This window comes from Diplotaxodon limnothrissa, linkage group LG7, assembly GCF_057381915.1.
Source record: "Diplotaxodon limnothrissa isolate DT_005_m linkage group LG7, D_limnothrissa_male_GT1.1, whole genome shotgun sequence".
NCBI lineage: Eukaryota > Metazoa > Chordata > Actinopteri > Cichliformes > Cichlidae > Diplotaxodon > Diplotaxodon limnothrissa.
In genome coordinates, this window is record NC_140602.1 from 65,895,452 (window position 1) to 65,922,625 (window position 27,174).

General features: G+C 40.9%; 2 protein-coding genes across 2 annotated transcripts in view; both read right to left on the bottom strand.

Annotated features, from left to right (window-relative positions):
* Positions 1–447: 447 nt before the first annotated feature.
* On the bottom strand, positions 448–12,519 carry vps4a (vacuolar protein sorting 4 homolog A). Its single transcript, XM_085358730.1, has 11 exons — positions 12,332–12,519; positions 10,573–10,684; positions 10,345–10,489; positions 10,195–10,256; positions 9,911–10,030; positions 9,643–9,799; positions 8,889–9,037; positions 8,078–8,159; positions 4,171–4,390; positions 3,439–3,579; positions 448–2,898 (listed from the first exon to the last, which is right to left on the bottom strand). The coding sequence occupies exons 1-11, from the start codon at positions 12,350–12,352 to the stop codon at positions 2,797–2,799; spliced, it is 1,311 nt and encodes a 436-aa protein (XP_085214856.1). The 5' UTR covers positions 12,353–12,519; the 3' UTR covers positions 448–2,796.
* A 3,900-nt stretch (positions 12,520–16,419) lies between these two features.
* sntb2 (syntrophin, beta 2) overlaps positions 16,420–27,174 on the bottom strand; it is a 34,518-nt gene continuing 23,763 nt past the window's right edge. Inside the window, exons 4-7 of the mRNA XM_085360145.1 lie at positions 24,408–24,550; positions 22,917–23,113; positions 20,557–20,747; positions 16,420–19,033 (exon numbers count right to left, since the gene is read on the bottom strand). Coding sequence (XP_085216271.1) covers positions 18,941–19,033; positions 20,557–20,747; positions 22,917–23,113; positions 24,408–24,550 — 624 coding nt within the window. The 3' untranslated portion in view covers positions 16,420–18,940. The remainder of the gene's footprint in view (positions 19,034–20,556; positions 20,748–22,916; positions 23,114–24,407; positions 24,551–27,174) is intronic.

Consider the following 27,174-nt stretch of genomic DNA (forward strand, 5'->3'; position numbering starts at 1 on the left):
ACCCATGTCACAAAGCTCAGATCACTTCAAACTGGTTCAATCAACATGAGTTCACTCAAATGCCCTCCAAAGTCACAAGATCTCAATTCAATACAGCAAACAGGAGATTTGCATCATGAACGCAGTGTGATGCCGTCATTTCAATATGGGCCTAAATCTCTGAAGAAAGCAAAAGGTGATCCAACCCAGTACACGGAGAGTGTACCTAATAAAGTGTCTGGTGAGTGTATATTGTTGAACATTTTGTTTGCGTAATCTTTTAATTGTGGTGAACTCCTCTCAGGCTTCACTTTGACAGATTGTTTCTAAATATTTGAGATCTCAGGTTTTGTGGAAACTCTTATTGGTGTGCACTTAACTGTGTGATGGTGGTGGAAGTGTTAAATTCCAAATACGTGAAATGCACAAGAATAATAAACCATGTCAAAGCAGCAGTAGTGTCTTTTTTTCCATTTGAAATTTCAGTTTTTATTTATTCAGGTTAAATTAGTAGTAATGGTAACATGGCCAGCGTCAGGTTAAATCCCCGTACAGGGACGTTAATAACTGAGCTCCCCTGAACAACAGGTACCTCCACAAACACGCAGCGATTCTACTGTAGCTTCCAGAAGTCCATCAGTGAGTCCACCAGGCACGCCTGCAATCCTGCCATAACAGCAGGAGGTCAGAGTCTGTGCAGGACAGCTTTCCTTAAACTCCCTGCTGAAATTAGGACAACAGCAATGAAACGTTCAGCAGCATCACCCCTGGAGGAGAACTCTGTACATTTGCCTCCAATAAAGGGGGGGGGGGGGGGGGGGGGGGGTCAGGCCTCTCACTGGTGCTCCATCATGAATCACAGAAAATTAATACATAAAGAATAAACATACTGTAGCTGGATTAGTTACACATCACACGTGACCAGTAATTTATATAAATAATGTTCCATAACACTGATTGACCATGAATGCAGGGCAACACAAAGATGTGCTTGACTGATTCTTAATCCACTAACATGTGAATATTAGTGGATTAATTGCAGTCGGCGTTAATTAGCTTGTGCTGTTAAACCAAGTGAGGGAGGTTAGTTTCCTTAAAGTGCCACAGACACGATGTCTTCAATTTTCATGTTTAATGAGACTGTTTATTTTCCACTGCACTTTGTGGCATATTTCTCCCACTCATGTATCCGCTCAGTTTGAATATTTTCAATGAAGAGTGGAAAACACCCAGAACACGAACTCAAACATCAAAAACAGAACATCCATAAAAGAAGGACTTCGCAGTTTAAATAAGACTAGGTGTATTCTAGGAAATGTAGTGAAAAGACCAAAAGGACGCTTTCTTCCACACGTAACGGCCTCCTAAACATGAAGCGAAAGTGTGACTGTTTGCCCCACGGTAGCTGTTTTAGTTTGAAAACTCCAGAACAAGCCTCACTGACCACAGCTGAAAAAAAGGAAGCCAATGGCAAAGATCCAAAAACTGCATTACTAATGGCCACTTGAGCCACGCTCTAAATGCACCGCCAGTATGGCCAGTTACAGAGAACAAGCTTTGGTTTCTATAGCAGGTGAAATTTTTTTTATTCACCTGATTGGATTTTAACTTATGGGTGCTGCAGCTGTGTCTTCAAAAACACCACAAACTTTTAGCAGCTAATACTTGGGCTTCAATATGTGAAGACTGAAGCCAATGAATGACATCACCGTGGCCATGTCCATCATTTATGTACAGCCAATGCTCCAGAAAAGCTACCAATCCCACCAACTGCTGCTTCAAAACAGGAAGTGTTGATGCATCGTCTATCAGTTTATTCGCTTCGAAAAGAAAAAATAAGGAAAAAAAATAGAGCCATTGATCAGCACTTGGGCTTTCTTAAAAATCTATTTTTTTAAAGTATTCGTTGCTTTTTTGTTCATGTTGATTAAATGCTGTGTTAACAAATGGCTTTTCAATGACAATCATCCATCTCCCAGAGTGTACATCCTTTTCAAAATAAAAGACATTCAAGTTACAGAAAACAGAGAAAAGCAGGAAATACTGATTTTTCCCCCATCTCATTTAAATTATCACTCTTAGTATTTTCAGATTGAGGAACTGCTGCACTTGGCTCCCAGTCAAGCACATCTCTGGTAATGTAAATGCTTCACTCAGACTGTTGCGAGCACGGAGCTACAGGCCTCAACCAGACACGCTCACTTGGTTTAACTGCATTAAATATCAAAATAACATTTAGACAGAAACATTAAACAGAAACAAGTTTAATAAAAACACTTAAATGCTTTCACACTTCCGCATGCCTGGCAGAACAACTAACGTCTTCTCTTCACTGTCCTTCATGGCGATACCAAAGGGAGTTGCATGACGGCAGCAGAATGTATGGCCCTTCGGTCGGAGACGAGACAGGCTCACAGTGGGACAAACTTTATGCATTTCCTCACATTAAATGCGGCGCAGATGAACAGTTCTTGTAGTGAATATGCTGTAACGGAGCACAGTCTGTAAAGGGTGGGGAAAAACGCGGAGGCGACAGGGGAGGAAGTCTACAGTCCAGCTACCAAATCACACTGAGATTTTCTACTTCTGCATTTGGTCAATGTCCTCCAGGGATTCAAACATCCGGGCCTGGACGAGACACGAAGATGCAGACTGGCGCCATGTTATAAATCCAGGAGAGGCAGTGAACCAAGTGCTCAGCTGAAGATGAAAGCCTACAGGATGGTGCAGAGGAGAGGGGTGGAGTGTTGGTACTGGGAGCAGTCTGACCCTTCTGCTGGACTTGGGGATGGAGCGGGAGACGTGGGGCTCTGTCTCTCAGCCCTCCATCCCAAAGTCCTCTGTGAACTTCTTGACTTTGAGAAGGTCTTCGGTGTTAACTGTGGGGCGGGTGGTGGACAGAGAGCGCAGCATGTCCGACTGCAAAGTAGGGACACGGACACACACACACACACACACACACACAGTTCATTATTGTTATTTCATTACTGTTATACTGCATATTTAAATACTGTATATCACTGTGAGGTCCTTTCAATCCAACAGAAGCTTTCTTTATGCAGAAAAACTGTCCAACATATCCTTTATCCCTTCTCTGCACACAGCCTAATCATCTCAGCCTCACCTCTCCAACTTTGTCTCCAAACTGCTCAATGAGCTGTCCTTATGATATTACTGGTTAATAGTAATATTACTCATTAATAATCCCAATGAAAATCTTAGTATCTTCATCTCCACCACCTCCACCTTAGCCTCATCTTGAAACCAAACATCACAGGAGGTCTTATCTTATAAACCTTCCTTCAGCAGTTTTACATGTATAATGAATCTGGCTGATAATCTATGTCATTGTTGTTCATTGGTGGTGGAAAGGAAGATGGTAATATGTCACAGTTTAAAAGAAAATCAAAGCTGCTGTTAGTGAAACAACAGATTTTCCTTCACGTTCCTGCATCTTACCATGCAGACTATGGGCTCCAGTAGCTTATCACTAGGCACGTCCATCCAGGTCATCTCTATAGCCCCAGGATCGCCAGGGGAACATGGCGTCAAGAGGTCATCCACCATCACCTGGTTGTTGCTTCGGGATGGACCGCGGACCTGCAGGAGTAAGGGGGAAAAAAGCTCCTGTGCAGCACCGATTAATCACACCAAACACTGCAGCCTCCACGTGAAGGCTTCATCGAACCCCGCTGAGTCTATGGGCGATCTTTGAGACATTAGTAACTCAATCTCAACTACATACTAAACACAATAACTTAATTAAATTCATGTTAAACTGGTTAGTTTGCAGTATTCTGATAACATTTACAGTAACGGAGTCTGTTAGACTGCTGCACGCCTGAGTGATGATGCTCTTTAATAGTAATATACTGTCTAGTAGCTGAAAAGCAGCTCTAATTCCTCATTCCTCAACATCTGCTTACATACCATGGACAGATTTGACTAAAACCTGACAGTCAGCAGAAGCACAGGGCAGCTGATCACAGGTACTGGAGCTCACAGGCTTGGTTTTTTGGGGTGATTTCTTTTACAAACAAGCTTAAAACAGCTAATTTTTAACAGAGGATGAACTGAACTTTAATCAAGACTTATAAGACCTTATAAGTCCAGGTAACAGGGCCCCTTTCAATAGTTCATTTATATCACAAAGATCCAAGATTGAAGATTTCACAGGTTTCTTTCTCTTACCTTTTTGAAATGTGTGGCAGATTGGACCTTCCTAACGGGCTGCATGAGAGCATCCCGGACGATGATGCTGATGTCGGCACCGGAGTAGCCTTCTGTTTTGCGGGCGAGCTGCCGCAGGTCGGCCTCGCTCAGGCTGTGCGGTGTGTTGCCCAGATGGAGGCGAAACATTTGAGCCCGAGCCGGCTCCTCTGGCAGAGGGATGTAGATACGCTTCTCAAATCTGACGCACAACAAAAATAACAAGCCCGTCTTACGGATGCTCCTCAACACACGTACACTTAAACAGCACACAAGAAAAGGTATAACAAAGCAAAGCGTAGCTCTAAAATCAACTCGTTACTATTAAAGTTTAGAGGAAGTGAAGCAGGAGTCGGATACTGGGTTCACTGGCTGTAGATTGACCGCTTTTCCTTATTTCTGCCATAAATCCCACTCCACTGGTCGATGCTTATATTAAACACGACCAAAGTTTTAAATAATCAGTCTATGTAGCTCAGACTTCAGGATTATATATAGAATTAGTTTTAGACATTTTTTATATGCTTGGCTCGATATGATATCATCAAGAATGGATATCCCTAATAAGGTCTCAGGCACGCAAATAGCAGCCAGTCAGATGAATAATAACCAAAGTTGGCTTAAAATGTGGGTAGCCTTATAGACACAGGAGCTAAAATGTTTTATTTCAGGCAGATGATAATTCGATGGGCTGTTCCAAGGCGAGTATATCGAGCTCTGAATCCTACAAAGCTCGTTTAGTGGAGTTCAAGAGCCGCATCTCTGATTTGTTTAATAATTCTATAATACATAATTTGTATTACATATGCTTCTAACTGGGTATACATTTAAGATTATGCTTCCACAAGACACCGAGTGGATTACAAGTTTAAGATGTTATTAATCAGCTGTGGATTTCAGTGCCACTTCTTACAGGAGCTGTCTTCTTTTTGCATTCCCAGCACTATTCACCAAAAATGCAAGCCTGTACAGATCTGACAGAAAAGCTGATAGCTGCTGGGAACTCTTTAACTCTATTTCCCAAGAGGAGGCAGGATGATTTTTATACTGCCTGCCCTCCTCAGTGAGGTGAGAGCTGTCGATCAGAGCGATCTTTCACTCTGTTCAGTAACAATTACAGAAGGAACTACTTCCTGTTTGAAGCCACATCCTTCTCGTTTCAAGTGAAACGTTTCTTTTTTCCACATTTTAATTTAACATTGAATTCAGCTTTTGTGCTTAAATGGAGGCAAAATGTAGCTGCTGATGAACGTGTTGTTGGGTACTGCTGGTTTCTCCAAGTGGCCATCTAAATAAGCTGAACTATCCCCCAGCAGCTTGTGTTTGTAATGTGCCCATGGTAACATAACAACATGATGAGCCTCAGCCAACGTCTTCTAACAGATCACACACACAGTGCACTGTTTCCAAAGCACAGACTTTTTTTCATAATTGTTCATCTAGCCGAGGTAATGCGCACTTATTTTGAAAATTCAGTCGCTGTCAACGAGCAAGCTCTGGCCCTTCCTGTTTTCCCTGTGGCAGGTCTCCTGAAATCTTTTCTTCATTTAACACTTTATATAAATACCTCATGGAGGTTGGTCTCTACTCTTTGCTGGATGATCTGTAGGGGCTTTTCTTTACTATAGAAAAGATCCTGTCATCACCCATGTCTGTGGTTTTCCAGGTCTTCCCATGTGCTTCCATGTGTGTTTTCCTCAGTATGTACAAAATAGTTAGCCACTCACGATCTTAATAATATCCATACTAAATTCTTTTTCTGTATTAACAGCCACAGCACACTTGAAATCACTTCCTGACCAAAGTGTTAAAGTACAGATGCAACACTTCAGTGGTCAATGCAATATGATGGGTTAACCCCTCAACTTAGAATTGAATGTTTGCACTTGAAGCTTAAAGCATTTAGCAGTAACCCAAGTATGTTTTGATACAAAGGTAAAAAGACAATAATGATGCCACTGTCCAAAAATATCTGGAGCCAACATTAAATTCTAAACGTCATAGAGAACAACTCACAAGAAGTTTGGACAATGTTTTACATGGTCAGCATTCAAAATGAGAGCTGGAGCTCAGGTGTGTGTCCACACAAATGCTTTGTTAACAGCTGAGTAGTTTAAAGGAGGAGAAAAAACGACATCAGACTGTGACACCATGGTCAGCAGTCAAAAAGCAGTATGAATCTTAACATTAACATGCGTTTAGACAAACAGATTAGAAAATCACTTTCTGAAATATTCCCCAAATGCAGGAGGATTTAATAAGAATTTAGATTTCAGATTCATCCTAAAACAACAACACTTCAAGCCCTGTGGTTTCTCCATTTGGGTTCAAACTAACAGCATCAGAATCTACCCGAGTTCAAAGGTTTGTGTTTTCTTAACACACCAGAATTAGAAGTAACATGACCAGTGTTGGGACTAACGCGTTATTAAGTAACGCGTTACAGTAACTACGTTATTACTGTGGTAACGAGCACGGTAACTAGTTATTATGCCAAAATCAGGAACGCGTTAATCGTTACTGGGATTTAGATAGGCTCGTTATTTGTTACTTCATGTGGTGGCTATCACGGAGCTTCCACAGATTCAGTAACATTAGCAAGTGATGGAGGCCAGCAGGTGGATGAGGGAAAGGGGAGGCAAGAGGAGAGACCCGAAGCGGCCGCCGGTCCGAGTGTCAGGTGAACTGAACTTCAGGTAAGAAGTTATGACCTGCAGTCCATCTGGGTCAGATATAAACCAAGTTTAGTTGGAGTTTATTTTCGTTATGCTGACTTTTTTGTACTGCGTGCTAGCTAGCATGACGGAGTTTCTATACAGCTGGGTGGGTGCTATGATGTTACTGATGTTGAACTTTATTTTGTTCATAAGGTTAGTTAGTAGAGTTGCCAACCATCCTGTAAAAAACGGAATCGTTCCGTATTCAGAGAAAATATTTCATATTGAGCTGAAAAGGAACACAGTTTGTTCCGGACTTCAGCTACAACGAAAAAGACACAAAGCTGGAGTTATTCTGTGCTGCACTTCTTTGCTGCACAGCTGCCTCTTCTTCTCTCATTCTCTCCCCTCCCTCTCCCGTTTCTACTTCAATCATGAAACTGATCAATGATCAGCCCACTTTGCGCCAGAAAGAGGAAACCATTGATAGATTGATACATATATACCATCAAAACAGTGTACATCACTGTCACAACAGTGTTTGTTTTCATTCAAAGGCTTTATGATTTTTCCTATAATGGTGGGCCGGTCAATCAAAATGCCCGTGACGATTTTTTGTCCCAGTCCAGCTCTGTATGCAGCTCATCTGTAGTCTGGTGTTACCTACATCTTCCTACTCAGAAGGCAGAATTTCTGAGTTCTGAGTACAATCGAAAGCACCACGACTGCAGTTTTTGTGTTGGATGTAAAAAGCGCACATGACGCTGTGACGTAGGCTAGAATCACGGCGGCGGTCAACGACGGTCGAGGCGTGGGATTTCTCTCATGGAAATATGCACATTATCTTTTCCTTGCTATTGGTAGGTGGCACAGTGCACTTGTGGCAAGTAAGCAAGCTAGAAGACTGGCACTCTTGCTGGGTATCCAGTTATGGAAGAAACACATTAACAAGAGCATTCTGAGTAAAACCAAAGTTACTTTCCCTAGTAACTAGTTACTTTGAAAGTAACGAGTAACTTGAAGTAACTGAGTTACTTTTGATAGAAGCAACTAGTAAAGTAACTACGTTACTAATTTAAAGTAACTTACCCAACACTGAACATGACAGAATTACCATTGTGATGAATAATAACAGTGCAGCAAAAGTACATTTTTTGGAATAAAAAGCCCCACAGAATATAAACAAAACACACACACACACACACACACAAACATCTGAGATGACCTCTGACCTTCTGCGGATGGCGGCGTCCAGCACCCAGGGGATGTTGGTGGCTCCGAGCACCAGAATGCCATCATTGTTGTTTCCGACACCTACAAAAGCAGAGTGTCAATCTACACAAGCACTTCTTTTGAAACTCTGGAAAACTCTCTTAACTGACTGTAGCAGGAATAACGGTCAGTGTAATTTATTTATACAATATAAACAATGATGAGCTACTGATGCCACACAATAAAATTGTTTATATTCTGTGGAATGAATACCGTACTAACAAGAAAAGTTATGAAAACAGAACATGCCTGACATCACCACAGATCGTTCAACCTAAAGACAAATAAGTGACAAATAACTAAGTCTTCAACTGAGAAATGTGTTGAAAACAATCAGAAAACTGTTTAAAAGGATTTTTCACATATGATGGTTACCAGTGCTGCCACCACATACACTTACATCCAGAAAAATCACCAAACATTTGTGTTTTTTAGAAGTTCCTCTTGTGGTGCAGAGCAAACACAGTGAAGTTCTGTGGTTCTGTATGGTTCTATGAACTCTGAAAAGGCTGCTGTGGTCTTAAGGTCCCTTATTTCAATCCATCACAGTGATGTGATCCAGGTTCCACAAAGTGTTAACAAGATTCGCACATTCAGTCTGACACAGATGTGAGGCTGAAAAAAGCCCCTCTTTGCTCACATCATCAATCTGACTTGAAACACTGCAGACGCCATGTTTTTCCAAATAGCTGTGCCTCAGGTTTCAACAATATTATTTAATACTGCATATTCCTCACACTTCATATATCCGATAGCACTCGTGTGACTCACCCTGCATCTGGACCAGAAACTCTGTCTTGATGCGGCGGGCAGCCTCGCTTTCATTCTCGTTCCTCGAGCCGCACAGAGAGTCCACCTCGTCGATGAAGATGATTGAAGGTTTGTGCTGGCGAGCTAGATCAAACAGGTTTTTCACCAGCCTGAGAGAGACGGGCAGAGACGGAGTAAATATGTCTGAGGGATAGCAATATTAGACCATTAGTTTTTTATTACTAAGAAATCGATTTAGTCTTTGAAGTAACAAATGTTGTAATTATTGCTCATCACCTTTATGCAATTTAAGATGAGACCTTTAAAGATTAAAATTCCAAAATACTCAGTTATCAAAGTTGTTTTTTTCCAGTATTTCTACTTGCTAAATCACATATCAATCTGTTTATTAAAAATATACTTACAAAACTGTTTCAGCTTTATAAGTTCAGGTTTCTACTCTGGTACAGTTGAATATTTATGGAGCTGTTTAATTGATATTCTGCTAGGATAACAAAACAGCTGTCCCCAAGGCTGTGAGGAACTTTAGAAGCATTTCTGATATTTCCTTTTTACCTCGCTTAAACAAGTGTACAATACTAAAAATTAGAAACACTCCTGACTCAGAGTGATGCTGAAAAACTAGTTCATCCATTTTCCCTCTCCAATATTGTACGGCCTTTACATGACAATTTATAGCACGTTGAGATGAGAGTTGTTGGGAATTGGCTCTATGTAAATTACACTGAATTGAAATGACGCATTGAAAACATACTTCTCACTCTCTCCCAGCCACTTCGACATGAGGTCTGAGGAGGAGACAGAGAAGAAGGTGGAGTTGTTGGCCTCGGTGGCCACCGCCTTGGCCAGGTATGACTTCCCTGTTCCCGGAGGACCGAAGAGCAGGATGCCTCTCCATGGGGTCCGTTTGCCTGAGAAACAAAAGACACAGAAGAAAAGTTTGTCTTTAAAGTAGTGTTGATATCAGTGTATGACTGCTTACTGGGTTTAAACAGAATGAAGAGACTTGAGACCTACAGTACCTGTGAAAAGGTGAGGAAATTTGATGGGCAGGATGACTGCTTCCTTCAAAGCTTCCTTAGCTCCTTCCAGCCCAGCAACATCATTCCACCTCACATTGGGTTTCTCCATTACAATAGCACCTACACACACAAAAAAAAAAGTAATGATGACACACCTACTGGGATGCAATTAATAGACACAGCTGTTTGATTATGACAAAACCAAAGAAAATTGTAAGAAATAATATCATAAATAAATATTTAGCTCCACATGATGGGGTTAAATCCCCCCCAAGGCCACTCACCCATAAGCTGTTCCTGCAGTTTTTTCTTCTCAGGGTTTTCACCCTCACTGTCACTGTCACTCCTAGAACACGGAACATAAAAATCCAATAAAGCCTAAAATGTTGGGGTTTTTTTTTTACATTTAAACATACAAAAAAAGGACATCGTACTTGTCATTGCTCTGTGCTTCTTTGACAGGCTTCTTGCCCTGTTTGTCTTTATTCTTCAGATAGTCCTTCAGTTTCTCTGCTCTGTCCAGGTACTGCATACATTTTGCTCGTATACTCTCCTTCGCCTTGTCGCTGTGGGCCTCATCTGGAGTAAGAGAAGATGTTGCCATCAGCAAGGTGTATGCAAAACACAAAGAGCTCAGCTACCTGTCAAGATAAGATACTTACATTTTATGGCATGTAGGAAATATTCCACAGCATGCTGGTACAGGCGCAGAGCCTCCTCATAATTTTTCGCCTTGTCCTCCTCTGTGGCTTTAGTGACAAGATCAATGGCTTTCTGTAGCAGATGCAGAGATATAATGTTAAACCATGGAGTCAAAAACAGGCAATAAACACATGTCATAAACACAGTTTTGTTTTCACTGTGTATATTATACCTGGGCCATCTGCTTAATAGCTTTAAATGCACCTGCTATCATTGATATGCACACAATACACAGCTGTACCTTTCTGTTAGTTCAAGCTCAACAGCCTTTGGTACCCGAGGGAATGCTTCACTGCCATACTAACTTTAAAATATTTCTTTCATCTCAGTCCTGACAAAACCAAGGCTCTTGTGTCCGGCCCTGACTGATTCACCGAGGAAGTTAGCCAGTCAGCCTGCTCGCTGATAATATCAAATCATCTGCTAAGAACCTTAGCATCATTCGTTATTATCTAGTATATTTAAATCTCACATTTCAAAGCTCGCCCAGCTTTCTTTCATTAAAGAAACATTGCAAACATGAAACCTTTTTTTTTTCTTCACCCAATCATCCAGAACTTTTAGTTCACACTGTAACTGTCTCCCACTTACTTTTGCATCCCTTCACTGGCTTCCAGTGAAATTCAAAATTGTATTAATAGCATAAAGTCCTACATGGCTTAGCTCTCGCATAAACATGGAGAGCTACTGAGAATTTACAACATCTTTAAGAATCTCAGATCATCTAATCACGCTCTTAACTGTTAAAAACAGAGGAGCCCACGCTTTCAGGTTACACCTCCTAAAGTCTGGAACAGCATTTCTCAGTAATTCAGGTCAGCTGAACCTGTGGTTTGTTTTATAGGATTACTGAGAACTTTATATAAGTTACTTTAAAAAAAGGAAACGAAAAGCAAAGAAAAGAAAAACAATCTTTCTCCTATTATTTTTGGCTATAGGTTTACATCTGATGTATGTATAAAAGTTGCGTATATATATTGCGATAAATGCAAGACCATGTGCTGGAACATATTCACTTGTCTTTAATGTGTGGTTTTATTTAAACTGTGAAACACTTTGTAACTCTATTTAAAAGTGATAAACAAATAAAAGTTGTTATTATTATTAAAACAAAGAACAAGCTATTCCTTAAGACAAATATTCACTGTGCTGCTTATAAAGCCAGTCGTCAGACTAAAATAGTCCCCCCAAAACAGCAACGCTTTGTTTTCTGTCCTTTTAACTGAGCCAGCAGGGCCACACAGGCCGGCTAACGGTGACAGCAGATACCGTTAGAAACACCCTACAGGCGAGGCACAGCCAGTAGTACCCGCAACAAAGCCTATCGTTTCTATAATATGTAATCTAGACGACATATTTATTGTAACACCAAACCAAGGCAATCTTACTATCAGCTGTTTTGTTAGCAATTTAGCTTGCAGTACATCCAGCCACCTTAGGGTTTAGGAGCTAACCGTTATTTTGTATGAAGGTAGCCGACAGGCTAGAAACTGTGTTTTGAATTAGAATCTTTCTTTAATTGTTCAGTGGAAAAAAAATAAATTATCTACCAAATGGCTCGAAGAGTCTTCGTAGCTTCCAGAAAATTCTTCCGCACGCAACCCAGTGTATTCAGAGTTGTAAAAAAACCCGCTTTTTGCTCCAATTATACACAAATCAAAGGCTAGCTCTGTGACCAAACTGAAGCGGGCTAACGTTAGCCAGCTAACAACAGCCTACCTGTAATGTTGACGTTGTCATTTCATCTCACTTTAATGTGACACGCGCAGATTTCTGTCCTCTGTTCCTCCCCAAAGGTGGACACCCGAAGAAGTGATGTCTTTACCAGCCCTGTTCTGTACGAGGACTGCACGCTCCTGTCATGACAAAACAAAACAGTGGCTAATGCGGCGGCTAGCAAAGATGACAGCTCGACCCAACAAGACGTCAACCAACAGGGGCAGTGTTGCCAACTCCTCAGTAAGGAAAATCGCTATTGGTTGTCCTAGAAGTCGCTAAATGACGTCATCGCCTAATTTGCATAATTGGTCATGCTAATCTAATCGTAACCTATGTTGTTGGAGAGAGAAATAACATCGTGGAAGAGACATAAAGTGAGTAAAAAACGTCCTAAATGCATTTAGAGTTTATTTAGAACTACAAATTAAATTTCTTTTAGCAATTATTGTTTTTTTTTTAATGTCACAATTCCAACCCTGCTCCTTTACCCGGTTTTGGGCCGGCAAAAGTGACCCAAATTAGGCACTCTGGTGGAGTTATTTTGGCTACGTTCACATTGCAGGTCTTAATGCTCAATTCCGATTTTTTGATCAAATCCGATTTTTTTGTCTGCTTGTTCACACTATAAATAAAATGCGACAGCAAACGCGCTCTAGTGTGAACGCTCAAAGCGGCCCGCATGCGCAAAAGAAGACGTCACACACAACGAACTCCGTTTATACCCTGAGCAAACAATATTGTTTGACTGATGACCGTTAATATAAAGACTTCCGACTTTACGTTTCCCAATTTTTGCTTTAAGTTATTTTGTTATTTACATAATAATGTAAATAACCTAATAATTATCCTTATTGCTGTTTTAGAGGAGCAGTGCTTCAAAGGATAGTTGCAGATTTCTGTCAGAATCTACAGATTATACAGAACAAATAAAATGTTCACGTTTCTCCAACGTTGTCTTCCCAACAGTTTCACTGACATCTACACTGGATGGCCAGGAAGCGTTCGCGATGTCTTCTCCGGCGCTGATAATTGGCGTCTGTCTTGTGTCAGTGACGTAAAAGACGGATTTAATGCGACATGACCATTCACACAGCAGTCGCTTTCTGAAACATCGGATATGTATCGAATTCAGTACCACATACGAAAGTGACCCAGATCGGATGTGAAAAGATCGGATTTGTGCCGTTCACACTGTCATACCATTATCGGATATGGGTCGCATAGGGTCAAAAAAATCGGATTTGATGCGCTTTCGCCTGCAGTGTGAACGTAGCCTTTGTGTGTGTGTGTTTATAAGTAGTTTTAAACCTTGTGATCCACAAAACAGCATAAGAGTAAAAGAGTAAAAGAAGAACTGACTGCGTTACAGCACCCGCTGCTTGTTGAGAGTAAAAGTGATACGCGCTTTCACGTCGTTTTTTAGCGACTTTTTTTTTTTTTTTTAGAAAAAAAGTCGCTAAGGGGTCTGAAAACTCGATAAATATAGCGACAAAGTCGCTAAGTTGGCAACACTGAACAGGGGAGCTCATACGTGACAGCTTCCGGCGAAGACTTCCAAAGGGCCGTGCCGTAAAAAAAATAAATAAATAAAAATCAGCAAACATGTAGTCACCACATGAATTAATAATACACCAAGGTTATTATATTCTCAGAATTACATTTATATATAAATGTAATATTTTTCCGAGACTATAGAGACCATTTAACTTGGAAAACAACTTCCGGTTTTGTAGCTAAACTAATAAACTTGACAAACGTCAGGGACCTTAGCAAATGTTCAATGGCCTGCAACTACTGCCACCTAGCGGCCACAGCCACAAGCCTTTCTTTAAAGGCAGGAGTAGTTGGAGAAACACTGCGCTCATGTGAAATCAAGTATTTGGGAACGTTGTAGAGTACCCAACTGAACCATGCGAGAAAAAAAATTTATGGGATAGTTAAATTATGTTTGTGTGTGGTGTGTTTTAATCTGTACATATATTGTGACTGTATTATATAAACCCAGAACACAGCAATATAAAATTGGATTTTGAGTGTAATGTTCACTCACACTCTGATGGATGCATCAGGGGCAACTCGGGCTTCAGTGTCTTACCCAAAGATGCTTTTCAGCAAGCAGCCTGGAGGAGTCAGGAATCGATGCACCGGCCTTCAGTTGATCTTCCACCTGATCCACAGTCATCCCTGACAGACGCACCGAATTATGACCCCCACCAAAAATCTTCCTGATGCTTTTCCTCCACAAACACGTTGAAAGATCTATGGGTACTTCTTTGAGCAGCAATTTTGAAAAATTATAAATAACACATTATAAATAATAAATAAATGATAAAGGAAAAAAAAGTATTGAAAAAAGTACTAAAAGTAATCAGTAACTGTCCAAAAGTCCAGCCAGTCAATGTAATTGTGCCATTCAGACTAACCTGCCACTAATATCTGGATGTCTAGTCAAAGTTCACTAGAATGGAAACAAAAAAAATGTTTATAGCGTGTTTAGTATTAAAAAGGTTCAGTTATCATAAACACAAAGATGCTCTGGTTCATCTGACTGAGCTGTGGGCCACAAGTCACACAGAAAACCACTGAAAAACAACACCTTGGTTTCTGTAACTTACAACAGTTTTATTGGTAGGTATGTACATTTGAGATTACTACATTGTTATCATACATTGTATACCGTCTCTTGGAAGGAAATCTAAAATACTCTGCATATGACAGGTTGTCGCAGCAGCATTTATCCTCGCGACTTTTCAGTTTCATGATTGTGTTGGACGCAAGCTGCCACAGATAATACCTTTGGTTCCACAAACCCCTTCTTTGAAGCGTTGCGTAGACAGAACAGCCACGATTTGAGAACAAAGAGAGGAAGGAGATAAAAGGTGTACATTCACAGGTTTAAAAGGGGTTTGACAGGTTAGTGCATCAAGCTCAGAGAGGAACAGGACGGCCTCGAAGCTTCTTAAACTTCACATAATCAGATCAGGTAGGAGCAGTTAGAGTGACAAGAAAGCAAAAGTGTGGTGTAAAAGCGTATCCCTTTCACTACTGCTTCAAATGTTGCAGAAACTGACTTCATGCCAGGCTGAGCATAGCTCAAACTGTAACGTTTTAAGAGAAGCAAAGCTTACTTCAGCTGTAATACAGCCAACATTAACTGTAGCTTGAAAAGGCTTAAATCGCTAAACAGGAAGTGAGTGTACTGTGATGAATTTTCACATTCATTAAAAGAAAAAGAAAAAAGCATCACAAGGACACGATGTCCCAAATGGGACAGAGGTCATTCAGGCGGGTGACTGTGCTCCGTATCAAAGAACCGGGGTTATCTTGTTTTCCTATGTTGCAGTCAGTGCGCACAATGGCACATTGTGTTCTTTTGGACCTCAGACAGAGGCTCTACTGAAGGGTAACTTTAGCTACATGTACCATGAATAAGCTGACAGTGATTAAAATGTGTTTATTACAGTCACGTTGAACTCATTAACCAGCCAACGCAGGCAAAATGAACTGAAGGGGGAAGAAGGGTCAACTTGCATATATTGGGAAAAAAAAATAAAAATCTGGTTCAGTCAGTTAAATATCACGTGCATCACATTGTGTCTGTCAGCACACTGACTACATGAACACCAACACTGCTGCGAGTGACCAATACGACTTACAAGCGCTCATCATTTCTCAACATTTAACACAATTTTAGCACATCGGAGGGATGAACAAGAATGAATGGCTGGCATTCTTTTTCCCTGTGCTAACTTTGCATTATAATCAGTATTGTTGATGTTAAAGGGAACACCTGCTGCTCTTTTCCAACTCGATATTTTTATTCTGGGACTCCACAAGAGTAGCTCTGCTTGATTTACAGTTTAAAAAAAAGATAATTTATCTACTAGACCCTCAGATGAGTCTTGATCTGCTTTAAATGTATAATTTTAGCCACAGGCCCTTAAAAGACACCACCACCCTTTCAGTAAAGGCTAACTTTATTCTGATTGGTTGATTTCTGAAAGGTTGCTGGGGGGGGGGGGGGGCTTAAGTTTGAGAATCATAACTCTCAATCAAATCTAATCTGAAAAAAAAAAAGAGTGGGGAGGACAAACATCTGCAGCAGGTTATAGCAGAAGGTTTCTGTTAGGTGAATATCAAACTAGAGCTTTTTACATGTGTACATATACTCTTTTCTTAACCTTGCATCCTGTTTTTTTTTTTGTTCCTTGAACTCAACCCATGAGTGAGTGAAAATGAAATTTAAATGTGGTCACCACGTGTGCACCTGGCTGCTTAACACGAAGTCTGTCAGTCTGATAAACTGGAAATATCGAAATGACGTTTGTCGGCTTTGTTGGTCTTTGGCAGCAGAGTCACAATATTTGTTAAATGAAGAAACTGTTTTTACAGAATGAGTCATTAAGCTGGCTGATTATTTCGAGCAAACAAGGAAGCTGAGGAAGGACTGACACTTTCTATTCTTGGACCCATCATTTCCTCTGTGCTCATTAACTTGACCAAACAGAGTGCCGAACTTTTAGTTTAATAATAATCTGACTTCAAGGCAAAAAATAAAGATTTTCACATAATTTGGCTGAGACTTCAAACTGCTCTCTGCTTTAGGTTCAAACTGGGATCACAGGTTTATGAGACAATAATTCCTAAACTGAGGTGACTATAAAAACAAGGAAATTCCAGCTGATTGCATACAAGATTTTCAATAAGCTACATGGGCTTTCATAGCTGGCTTCTAGGTGCTGCCTTTCTTCAGGCTTTCAGAATTGGACCTATGAGAAGAAAGTTTGATTTATGGGGAGGGGAGCCTTAAAGAGACAGGAGAAAAAACGTCTGGCTGAAAGAAGAGGGCAGAGTAGTAACTCTAAACTGACTGCTAGAGCAGCGGTCCCCAACCCCCGGGCCTCGGACCGGTACCGGTCCGTGAGTCATTTGGTACCAGGCCGCGAGAGTTGAGGCTCAGGTGTGAAATGTATGGTTTTCAGGGTTTTTATCGGTTTTCAGCGTAATTTTGTTATCGTTTTTATCGTTTACTCGGTTTTCCTGGGTCTTTTTCACATGTGTTATGAATAAATTTTCTTTTTTTCGGTACCGGTACTAGTTTTATTTTGTTGTATTTATCCGCGACACCTTAAAGGCCGGTCCATGAAAATATTGTCGGGCATAAACCGGTCCGTGGCGCAAAAAAGTTTGGGGACCGCTGTGCTAGAGGACAAATAAAGAGCTGGAAGCGAGCGCAACAGGTTCACCTAATATGAGAGACTTTTTTTAAACTTCTGTTAAGGTTTAATATTTTTCACTTTGGGTGCTTAAAATGAGAAAAATTCACTGTAGAACTTGTTGGGTAAACTCGGCCATTCATGGTACTCCAGAGGAACACTGATCTTTGAACATTCAATCACCCAGAAATAAGATATTACAACTTTCCTGAATCTATTTTTTGTTTTTGTTTTAGGAGGTGAGGCAGTTTTAACATTCACTGTCAGTTCACTGTCAGCTCACTGTCATGTGACGCTCCTGTTAAAAGGTATTTGACCACACAAATGCTGATGTGGGCATGGCAACCAGAGAGGTGTAATCACAAGCGAAGCAGAATGAGATGAGACGATGTGGTAGTGTAGGTGTCTGAGTCGCGGGTGGGGGAGGTAACGCACGGTCATGTCATATATAATCGTCATATATAAACATCAGGAAGTCATGCTTTCAGGAGATACACACTAAAAAAATCGTAACATTGTTTACACTATAAGAGTAATACTATTGCTTGTGCATGACTGAAGCGTAAAATTCTCTTATTGTGTGAATTAAAAAAAAAAAGGGAACACTATAAAGAGTGTCTCTGACTACAAGTAACAAGGCACAGTTGGTGATCCTGATTACAACAGTAGTTTGGGATAATGTGCTAAAACTATGAGGCACACTATCAAGCCAACGGCAGCGTGCAGCGAGGAAAGACACACTCGTCCGCAGAAATCTTTCACGCGCACAACCTCCGCTCGGGTAACTGCATCGCGACTCTAAAGCAGCGTCTTCCTCTCACAAAGACAAACACGCACGCTTTAAAAAGAGCCCAAAATACACCGGAAGGCTGTCGTGGAATGATAGGCAGAGTAAAAACTGGGAGCGTTTACCAATCTGCGCTTGGTCAGTTAAAAAAGCCTTCCTTTAGTTCGATGCACTTCACTAACACGTTTCTTAGAGCGCACAAGTGCTGCAATCTCATAAGCACATCGGCTGCATCAACATCTCATCGGATATTTATAATGAAATATATTTAAAAAGAAAACTGCTATATATATGTACACACTTTTTGTTTTCTGTGAAAACAGTCTCCCTTCACCTCGTGACTTAAAACAAAGTGCCCCTTCCTTGTACCTCGCCTCGCAACGCAGCTGACCACAAGGGGCCGAGGAGAAGCTGGAAGAGAAGGCACATTTTTGAGACAATCAGACAAAGCACCTCCTTGGGTTAAGGTTCCCCCTGCAGCACCACGCCAGGCCTGACTTCAGCTGTGAGCGGACAAGTTGGAAAAACGAACAAGATATTAAAAAGAAATGAAAACGAGAAAGAAAAAAGAATCCTCTCATCCACGCTGTCAGCATTTGGCAGGCTTCACGTCAGAAGACCCATGCGAGTGAGTTTGGCTGACAGGAAGGAGTGCAGGACGAACACCACTGGCTTTGGACCCGAGTGGAGATCAAACACCTGTAGGGTGGAGGGAGGGAGGAAGTTAGAGAAAGGAAAGGAGGATGAAGGAGAAGAAAAGAAAAATTCAAGATATCCAAGATATTCCCTTATTCAAATGCAGATTATTGTTTTATTTGTTCCTCAACACTTTTATGGAAAATGGAAAATATTCCAGCTTTAATGAAATGGGCTGAATAGAAACAGTTTTCCAGTTAAAAAAATACATTTTAGTATTTTACTGTATAACACTGACCAGAAATATCTTTATTCCTGTTCTACAGATCCCTGACAGGTTGCATTTTACCTTAATTTTATTTCATATTATTTAATTTTACTGATCTTTATTTGCACTTTGACTTGCCTTCTGTGGATGGAAATGTAATTTCTTAATCTAAGGAATATAGTCCACAATAAATAAATAAATAAATAAATAAAATCGTAATCACAATATGTTACAACCAGTGACAGTATCTCAAAAAGTCTGACATCATAATACAATTGAAAAACAGAATTAACGGCACACTATCCACTACTGCATACTGTGTGGCACAGCTGGAACAGCTATGTGGTGGAGGTTCTTTAGGCATACCAGCTCTCTCAGGCTAGTTGGTAGACGGAAAACTAAAATATGCAAGTGGGCTTCCGGTCAGTTTGACTGCTGTAATGTAAATTACTGTTTGTAATGCACGGGTAAGTGAGCTTTCACATCTTTATGATAAATGAACTGTAATTATTCATGTACCATTAGCTTCAGTTCGCCTTCTTGTTGACATTCTTTTCTCTTTTTTCCCCATAATGAAAAACTCAACATGATTTCGGCTGGTTTAGCGTTTCAACACGCAGACGGTAAAAAAACATTGATGGAGATTCTGTGTTGAAAAAATGAAGCCAGTCCTAAACCTGCATTCTACCTGAAAGCCACCAGATGGCGATAGCAGGGGCTGCAAACACACTTTCAATCCTACTGAAGTCTACGGAAAACAGCAATCTTGCTGAGGACTTTATGGACTCAGTCACGTGCTTTGGGTCATTTTTTTAAACTATTAAATTCAGTTATTTAAATATTGGTCAAACGTTGGCTAACCACTTGTGATAGACAAGTCATTGGTTGGACCCGCCCGCCTTCTCACCACTGTTCCCTCTAAGCTGAGCGCGTGAGCAATCGTGCACTGCTGACACAGTCTTACTTTAATTCCAATTCAGGCTGGACTTTTTTTTTGTGCACAGCGCAGATTATCTGTGTGGGGAGACTGTGTCAGCACTCAGCGCGCTCAGCTTAGAGGAAACAGTGCTTGTCACAATCAAAACAGCAGAAATGTTGTGGATTTAGAACAGACTTCAGAAACTAACCGGAGACGACATGGCAGCTACGACCATCTCTTATATACACACATGGTATATTTGGTACATAAATATTTCAGCATGACGCAAAAGTTTTAATAAAACTGAGATTTAGGAATATTTTTGACATTCTTAGGTTTAAAAAGATTTTCCACTCACAATACATTCATAAACTGACAAGTTGCTTTACTACAATTTACCATTTCTCCCTCTGGACCTCCGAAGTCAAGGTACAGGTTGCGTATTCCATCGTCGGCAGACATTTTAAGCTTCTCGTAGGGGTATCTGTACAGCACAGCCCCCCCGCTCGGGTCGGCTGGCTCCCTCGTCACAGTGAAGCCTTTTTCATAGTGTAGAGTCAGCCTAACTTCCTGTCTGTTCAATGTGCAACCTAGCGGAGAGGGCGACAGGGGAAAGCGCTCAAGAAAAACTAGTGCACAGGTGAGTCACAGGGAGAAATGTAACAGTGCCGATGTGCAGAGGCTGGTTCTGGAAAACGTTGGGCTGAAACTAAAATGTTTTTCATTCTATTATTACTTTCCCAGTTTCTCAATTATGTGAAGTTTTCTAAAACTAAACAGTTCTATGTTCAAATGAATTTTTTTCATTAAACTTTTCAAAACACAACAAATCAAAAAGTTTAATGCAGTAAAATATTTAAGGAAAACACAAAGAGTGATAAACAACTGAAACTGATTTGTTTACACATAAATGAACATCAAGCTTTTGTATCAAACTGAGTATGAAGTCAGATTTATTATTGTAACAAATCCACTCTTACAATAACAGTGCTGATTAACAGTTGCAGTCCAATCCAGGCAGCCTGCCGCAACGTGACCGTGAGGTCATCTGATCTGAAAGCATTTCCATGCGCATTACTGTAACCTGAATGGCCCAAATGTTTCTGCACAACTGTGTGTTTGTGTAGCAGCGGGACAGGGAAGGAGAATAGGAAAAAAAAAAGGCTGAGGCTTTCCAGTGCTGTTCCGGCAGCCAACTATTGTTCTGCACAGAGTGGAAACATTCCCCTTTGCTGCCTCCCATTTCTCCTACACAGAGCTGCTCTTTCTGAGCGATGGCACACTGTTGTGAGTCAGCTGCTGTCAGAAGCTTCCTGTCACAGTCCAAAGTACACAGGCCTATAGACAGGAAATATTTTATCTCTTTATTCTATTGCTCTTCTTCAAGTGGCATAGACTGTTTAGTTCACTGACTAATATTTCTTGATTTCCACTTAACATTTACTTGGAAGGAGGTAAAGGTGAACCCACATCCTCTGGTTCAAGGTCTGCTTACAACACGCTTCTGCTAACATGTGTGTACCAACACAGAGCACACACATCGAAACACGTACACATGCCACAGTGACGTAATCCACTGTGTTTGTACAGAATAATAAAGTGCCTCCTGTGGGCACAAAACCATCAACCTATTGTAAACTTGGAATAAGATACACTGTCAGAAAAGACCCAGGTGACTTGGGTCACCTGGGTCTTTTCACGTGTGTTGTAATTAAATGTTCTTTTTTTGGTACTGGTTTTATTTTGTTGTATTTATCCGCGAGACGGTCCGTGAAAATATTGTCAGACATAAACCGCTCCGTAGCACAAAAAATGTTGGCGACTGCTGGTCTGGACCACACTACTAAGTTTTGCTCTTTCAAATGAGCCACAGTGCTCAAAGGGGCACAATTGTTGTTTCTCATTTTGTTTTTGTACTCAGGAAAAATGCTGCTGTGTTCAGACACCAAATACTAAAGAATAAATCAAAATAGCAAAGAGAAATTAAAAATGCATGCCATGAAAGAGTTCGGGTTTTAGGAGGTTAAGAACGCAGAGGCTTTGGTCCATATGACATGACTGTGTCACGACAGCATGACATGTGGAGGTCACGATCCAGTTGATCAGCAGTTTCTCTCCCTCTTCTCCAGTCTGATGCTCAGTTTGAGCTTCAGCAGGTCTTGGCCATATCCACATGTCAAAAAGCTGTGATGTACACTTGTACCTAACAAAGTGGCCTATGATTTTTTTTTATAACCATTTAGGCTGACCGTGCGGTAAATGAATCAGAAAGCCAAACTAATTTTATATTATCAATAGAGTATTTTCAAGAGACTATTGTGATTGTATTATATTGCCACCTGTTACAGCAGTGCGTCACCTGTTATTCATCAGCCATTGCTGCTAGCAGAGTTAGCATTTAAAGCTGCAGATACTGCTAGCACACCTGACCTCAGATACCCCTGTCAGTACTTTATCGTGTGGTCGTCTCTTTCTGCTACATGCTAAGATGGTGGCTGCAGGTTCACACTTATCTTAATGCCAGTTATGACGACACATTTAGGTTTCCATGAAGCACTTAATTCAGCTGCACCTGAAACTGTGAGCTAATTATTTAAAATAGCAAGTGGATGTTAAGAAAAACAAAACAGGCAATCATTCAGACCCTAAAACTGTTATGCTCACAGTTGGTGTGGGCCACAGCTTGTGAGTTTTGCTTGATGTGTTTTCAGCTTTGCTCATGATCTCCAAACTAAAGACTATAAATGACACCCACTCACCAATGGAGACTTCTTTGATGATCTCAGCGGCCGTGTGCGTCCCCTGCACGAGGGCTCGCGTCCATGATGACAGATCCCAGTGGGTCTCCACTCGGAAGATGTGGGACTCGATGCCCCGGCCCGTTCCAGTCCGAGTGGCAAACACCAGGTCTGAACCCTGGGCGGGAGAACTGCGGGCGCTGCCTGAGTGAACCAGTCTGGGGAGACATGACGATACAGGCAAAGAGAACGTTATTGAAGGAAGAAAGACAGAGGAGGGTTCATTTTACTTCCCCATAACCCAAACTACATATTTAATGATTCTCCAACTCATCCCTGTGCTATATACTTCTTCTTCTGGTCAACATGTGGAAACCACAATATCTGTAATGTTGCAAGAGCATGCAAAAATCTTCAGCTTGTCTCCCAACATGTCAGGCCTGTGTTTGTCCGTTTAACCCAACTAAATGCAGCATTAACGTCATTACGTTGCAGTTCCTGATTATAAAGAAAAAAGGCACAATGTATTCTGCTGTAATTGCAATCAAAGATAATTCTGCTTTCTTCCAACCTGCCGTTCTTCCAGTTAACATATCTATGATGTTTCTGTGGGTCACTGCCCCCTCCCATCGGTAGAGATTTGGAAAAGATTAGTTGCTGCTGTTGAGAGGAGTTCCTTTGATGCTGGCAACTAGAAATTTCCAGGTACTTACCACAAAAATTACAGCTCGTCAGCAGTTCCAGGAAAGTTTCTTTTGACACTCAGCTGATCTGCTGTTGAATATTTACTCACGCTCAGGCTCAAAGGCCAACAGTTCTCATTTTTAGCAAAAGCAGAAACATCTGCACAATGAAAGTGAAAATGAAACCCACTTTACGAATACAAATGTAATAACAAACAGAATGTAAGGACCTTTAACCTCCTAAGACCCGAAGTCTTTCACGGCATGCACTTTCAATTTCTCTTTGCTATTTGGGCTGATTAGGACCTGATGAAGGTAAAAACCTGATTTTTACCTGATTTTTGTTTCTAAAAAAAAAAAATAAAATCCACACATGTGGACATTCGTTTTAAATTTCGATAGAACAGTGGCAGTATAACATCCTCGTAAGTGGACATCAGGCCGTTGTAGAGCAAAATTTGGTGCTTTGGTCTAGACAACCCAAAATGTGATGTCCCCATATGTGGACGCCAGGTCCTCGGAGGTTAAATATCATAAATGTTTCTGTTCAGCAGCCAGACTCTTTTCAAAAACAATTTTTTTTTAACCAATTTTATCAAAATCGTATGATAACAAAGGTTTATTTATTATATATAATACATTACAGAGCATATATATACTTATTACTGTCAATGGCATAAAGCTCTTTTTAAGGATTTAAGACTTTTAAAAACCTGAAACATCTGATAAAATATGACAAAGAAAAAAATGTCACAAAACTAAAAATCTGAAAGCAGAGCTGTCAGTAAAGATGTGAATAAAGACTGAATGTAACTGCTGGTGTGTTTACCTGGTGGCGAGCAGCGGGTGTGTGAGCACAGGCATGGACCAGGACTCTCGGCTCCACGGCACCGATTCAAATAGCAGGATGTCCTTCTCGGTCAGCGCCATGACCACTGGTCTAAACTGCTGGCGTCCACCTTCTAGCTGGACCTGAAGAAGAACGTTGAGTACTGCTTAAGAAACCTGGCCTTGATCACACAGTTTTAGCGAACTATAGGCCTATTTCCAAGCTGCCTTTAGTCTCCAAGGTTTTAGAGAAAATTGTTTTTAGTCAACTGAAAGATTTTCTAGATGAAAATGGAATCTTTGAGGTTTTTCAATCAGGTTTTAAAACCCTTCACAGCACAGAATCTGCATTATTAAGGGTTTTGAATGACATCCTTCTGGCATGTGATTCTGGTAACCATGTTGTTCTTGTCTTGCTTGACCTAACTGCTGCCTTTGACACAGTAGACCACAATATTCTAATTTCTCGATTACATGATGTAGTGGGTATTGGTGGCACTGCACTTAATTGGTTTAGGTCTTATTTGTCAGATAGAACTTTCTCTGTCAGCCTTCTCGGTTACGAACCGTCTTCTGCTCCTCTGTCATGCGGCGTCCCACAGGGCTCAATTTTAGGGCCACTGCTCTTTTCACTGTATCCATTGTCTCTGGGTTCTATCCTTAGAAGGCATCGGATCTCATTTCATTGTTATGCCGATGACTGCCAAATTTATTTGCCACTAAAGCACAGGGATGGCATCTCCATAAAACCTCTCTTGACATGCCTAGATGACATTAAAGCTTGGTTGGCTCTAAACTTTTTAAATTTTAATGAAAAGAAAACAGAGCTGTTGGTGTTTGGACCCAGTGGTACCTCTGAGTCGTCCTCTGTAGATTTGGGACCCCTGGAAGTCTATTTTAAACCTGTTGTTACTGACCTTGGTTTTAAGTTGGACAGTGATTTTAAATTGGACAACCAAATCAGAGCAGTGGTGAAGTCCAGTTTTTATCATTTAAGGCGACTGGCAAGAGTAAAATCTTTTCTTTCGAGGCAGCACCTTGAAACAGTGATCCATGCTTTTATTTCTTCCCGCCTGGACTACTGTAACTCAATTTATGTGGGGGTCAGTCAGTCGTTGCTCTCACGTCTGCAGCTGGTTCAACAGGAACTCGAAAAAGAGAGCATATAACCCCCGTGCTAGCCTCTCTGCACTGGCTGCCTGTGTCTTTTAGAGTTAATTTTAAAATTCTTATGTTTGTTTTTAAATGCCTACACAGTCTTGCCCCGCCTTACCTCTCTGAGCTTCTTCATCCCCACATACCCTGTCGGTCTCTCAGGTCAGCTGACCAGCTGCTCCTGGAGGTACCGAGATCCAGGAGGAAGCTCAGAGGGGACAGGGCCTTCTCTATTGTGGCTCCAAAATTATGGAATAATTTGCCCATTCACGTTAGAGAGGCCCCTTCACTGTCCACTTTTAAATCACGTCTTAAAACCCACTTTTATTCCTTGGCTTTTAACCTCAGTGAGACTTAGTTTCTCTTTTAATTGAAGTAGTTATTTAATTAATGATTTCACTCTTCTTTTATTTGGTTTTTATTTATATCTCATGTAATTTTATTTTACAGTTCCAATGTACAGCACTTTGTGTCAGCTGTGGTTGTTTTAAAGTGCTTTATAAATAAAGTTGATGATGATGATGATGAGTAGAGATGGTAGAGCCGACATTTTTTGTTTTTCACTTCCACTGACTTTTCTCCAATCCTGCTGTTTACACAGGTATGGGTGAACAGATTATAAAACAAAGCAGGCTTTGGTTGATAAATTTTAATCATGTTAATTATGAAGGGAGAAAAGGTTTCATGATGCTTCTGTAGATAAAAATCTGGCCAATTAGATCAATTACACCAGTCAGGGTTCAAATCAGGAACCTCTTGCTGTGAGGCAACAGTGCTACAGCCATTACATCACCGTGCTGCCGTAGAGTATAACAGGGGGTGTAGTCTGACAGGATATGGATGCTGTGGTGCAGTTTGCTAATGTAATGATGTAGTTTTTACAGAGTACAGGTGTAGCAGAGGAGTTAATCAGGTCATCGTGACAACCTGACCTGATTTTTCTTCTAGCTACGTGGTAAAAATAGGGCAATGTGTTCATCCGAGTCATTACTGCGAGACTGGAGTTTTTTCAATGAAAAGCAGCAACACTAAAACACAGAGTGTGTCTGCGGTGCAGAGGTGGGCTCTGCAGGATATAACGTAACAAGGGAAACTTCTATCTGTGCTTCCTGTTCCAGCCCGGTCAAAATATACAGAACTAGACACTTCAAAGTGAAGTCACTGTTCCTGTGTGCGATAAAAGTATAGCCCTGCTTTCAGAGGCCACGTGGAGAGGTTAGGACTGAGGCTAATTAAAGAAAACACGCTCTTCCTGTGGCTGCTTCACATACAGAAGTGCCAGCCTCCACGTCTGAGCGTCAGGTTTGTTTAGTGACATACGAGCAACAAAGAAAACCACAGATGCAATTTCCTCTTGAGGGCAGCTTGTGCTTCAACTCTATTCATCAGTACTAATAATACCCTGGATTTCCACTTTCTACCATGTAGACATACTGATGATGAATACAAAAATATTTCAGTTAGATTGGCTTCCTGTTAATTCCAGAATTTAAATTACATTTTTGATCCTTGCATAAAAAGTCCTGAACGCTCTTAAAGACTTCACAGCATAATGTTACCCCTAGGGCTGCTCAATTAATCGAATTTTAATCACGATTACGATCTGGGCTTTC

What these genes read in the sequence shown, in the direction of transcription:
- vps4a (XM_085358730.1), bottom strand. Translation starts at nt 12,352, where the DNA reads ATGACAACGTCAACATTACAG. An exon ending in TTTCCTACATGCCATAAAAT is followed by an intron (nt 10,490 to 10,572) that starts GTAAGTATCTTA and finishes CTCTTACTCCAG; the next exon opens with ATGAGGCCCACAGCGACAAG. An exon ending in ATTTCCTCACCTTTTCACAG is followed by an intron (nt 9,800 to 9,910) that starts GTACTGTAGGTC and finishes TTTGTTTCTCAG; the next exon opens with GCAAACGGACCCCATGGAGA.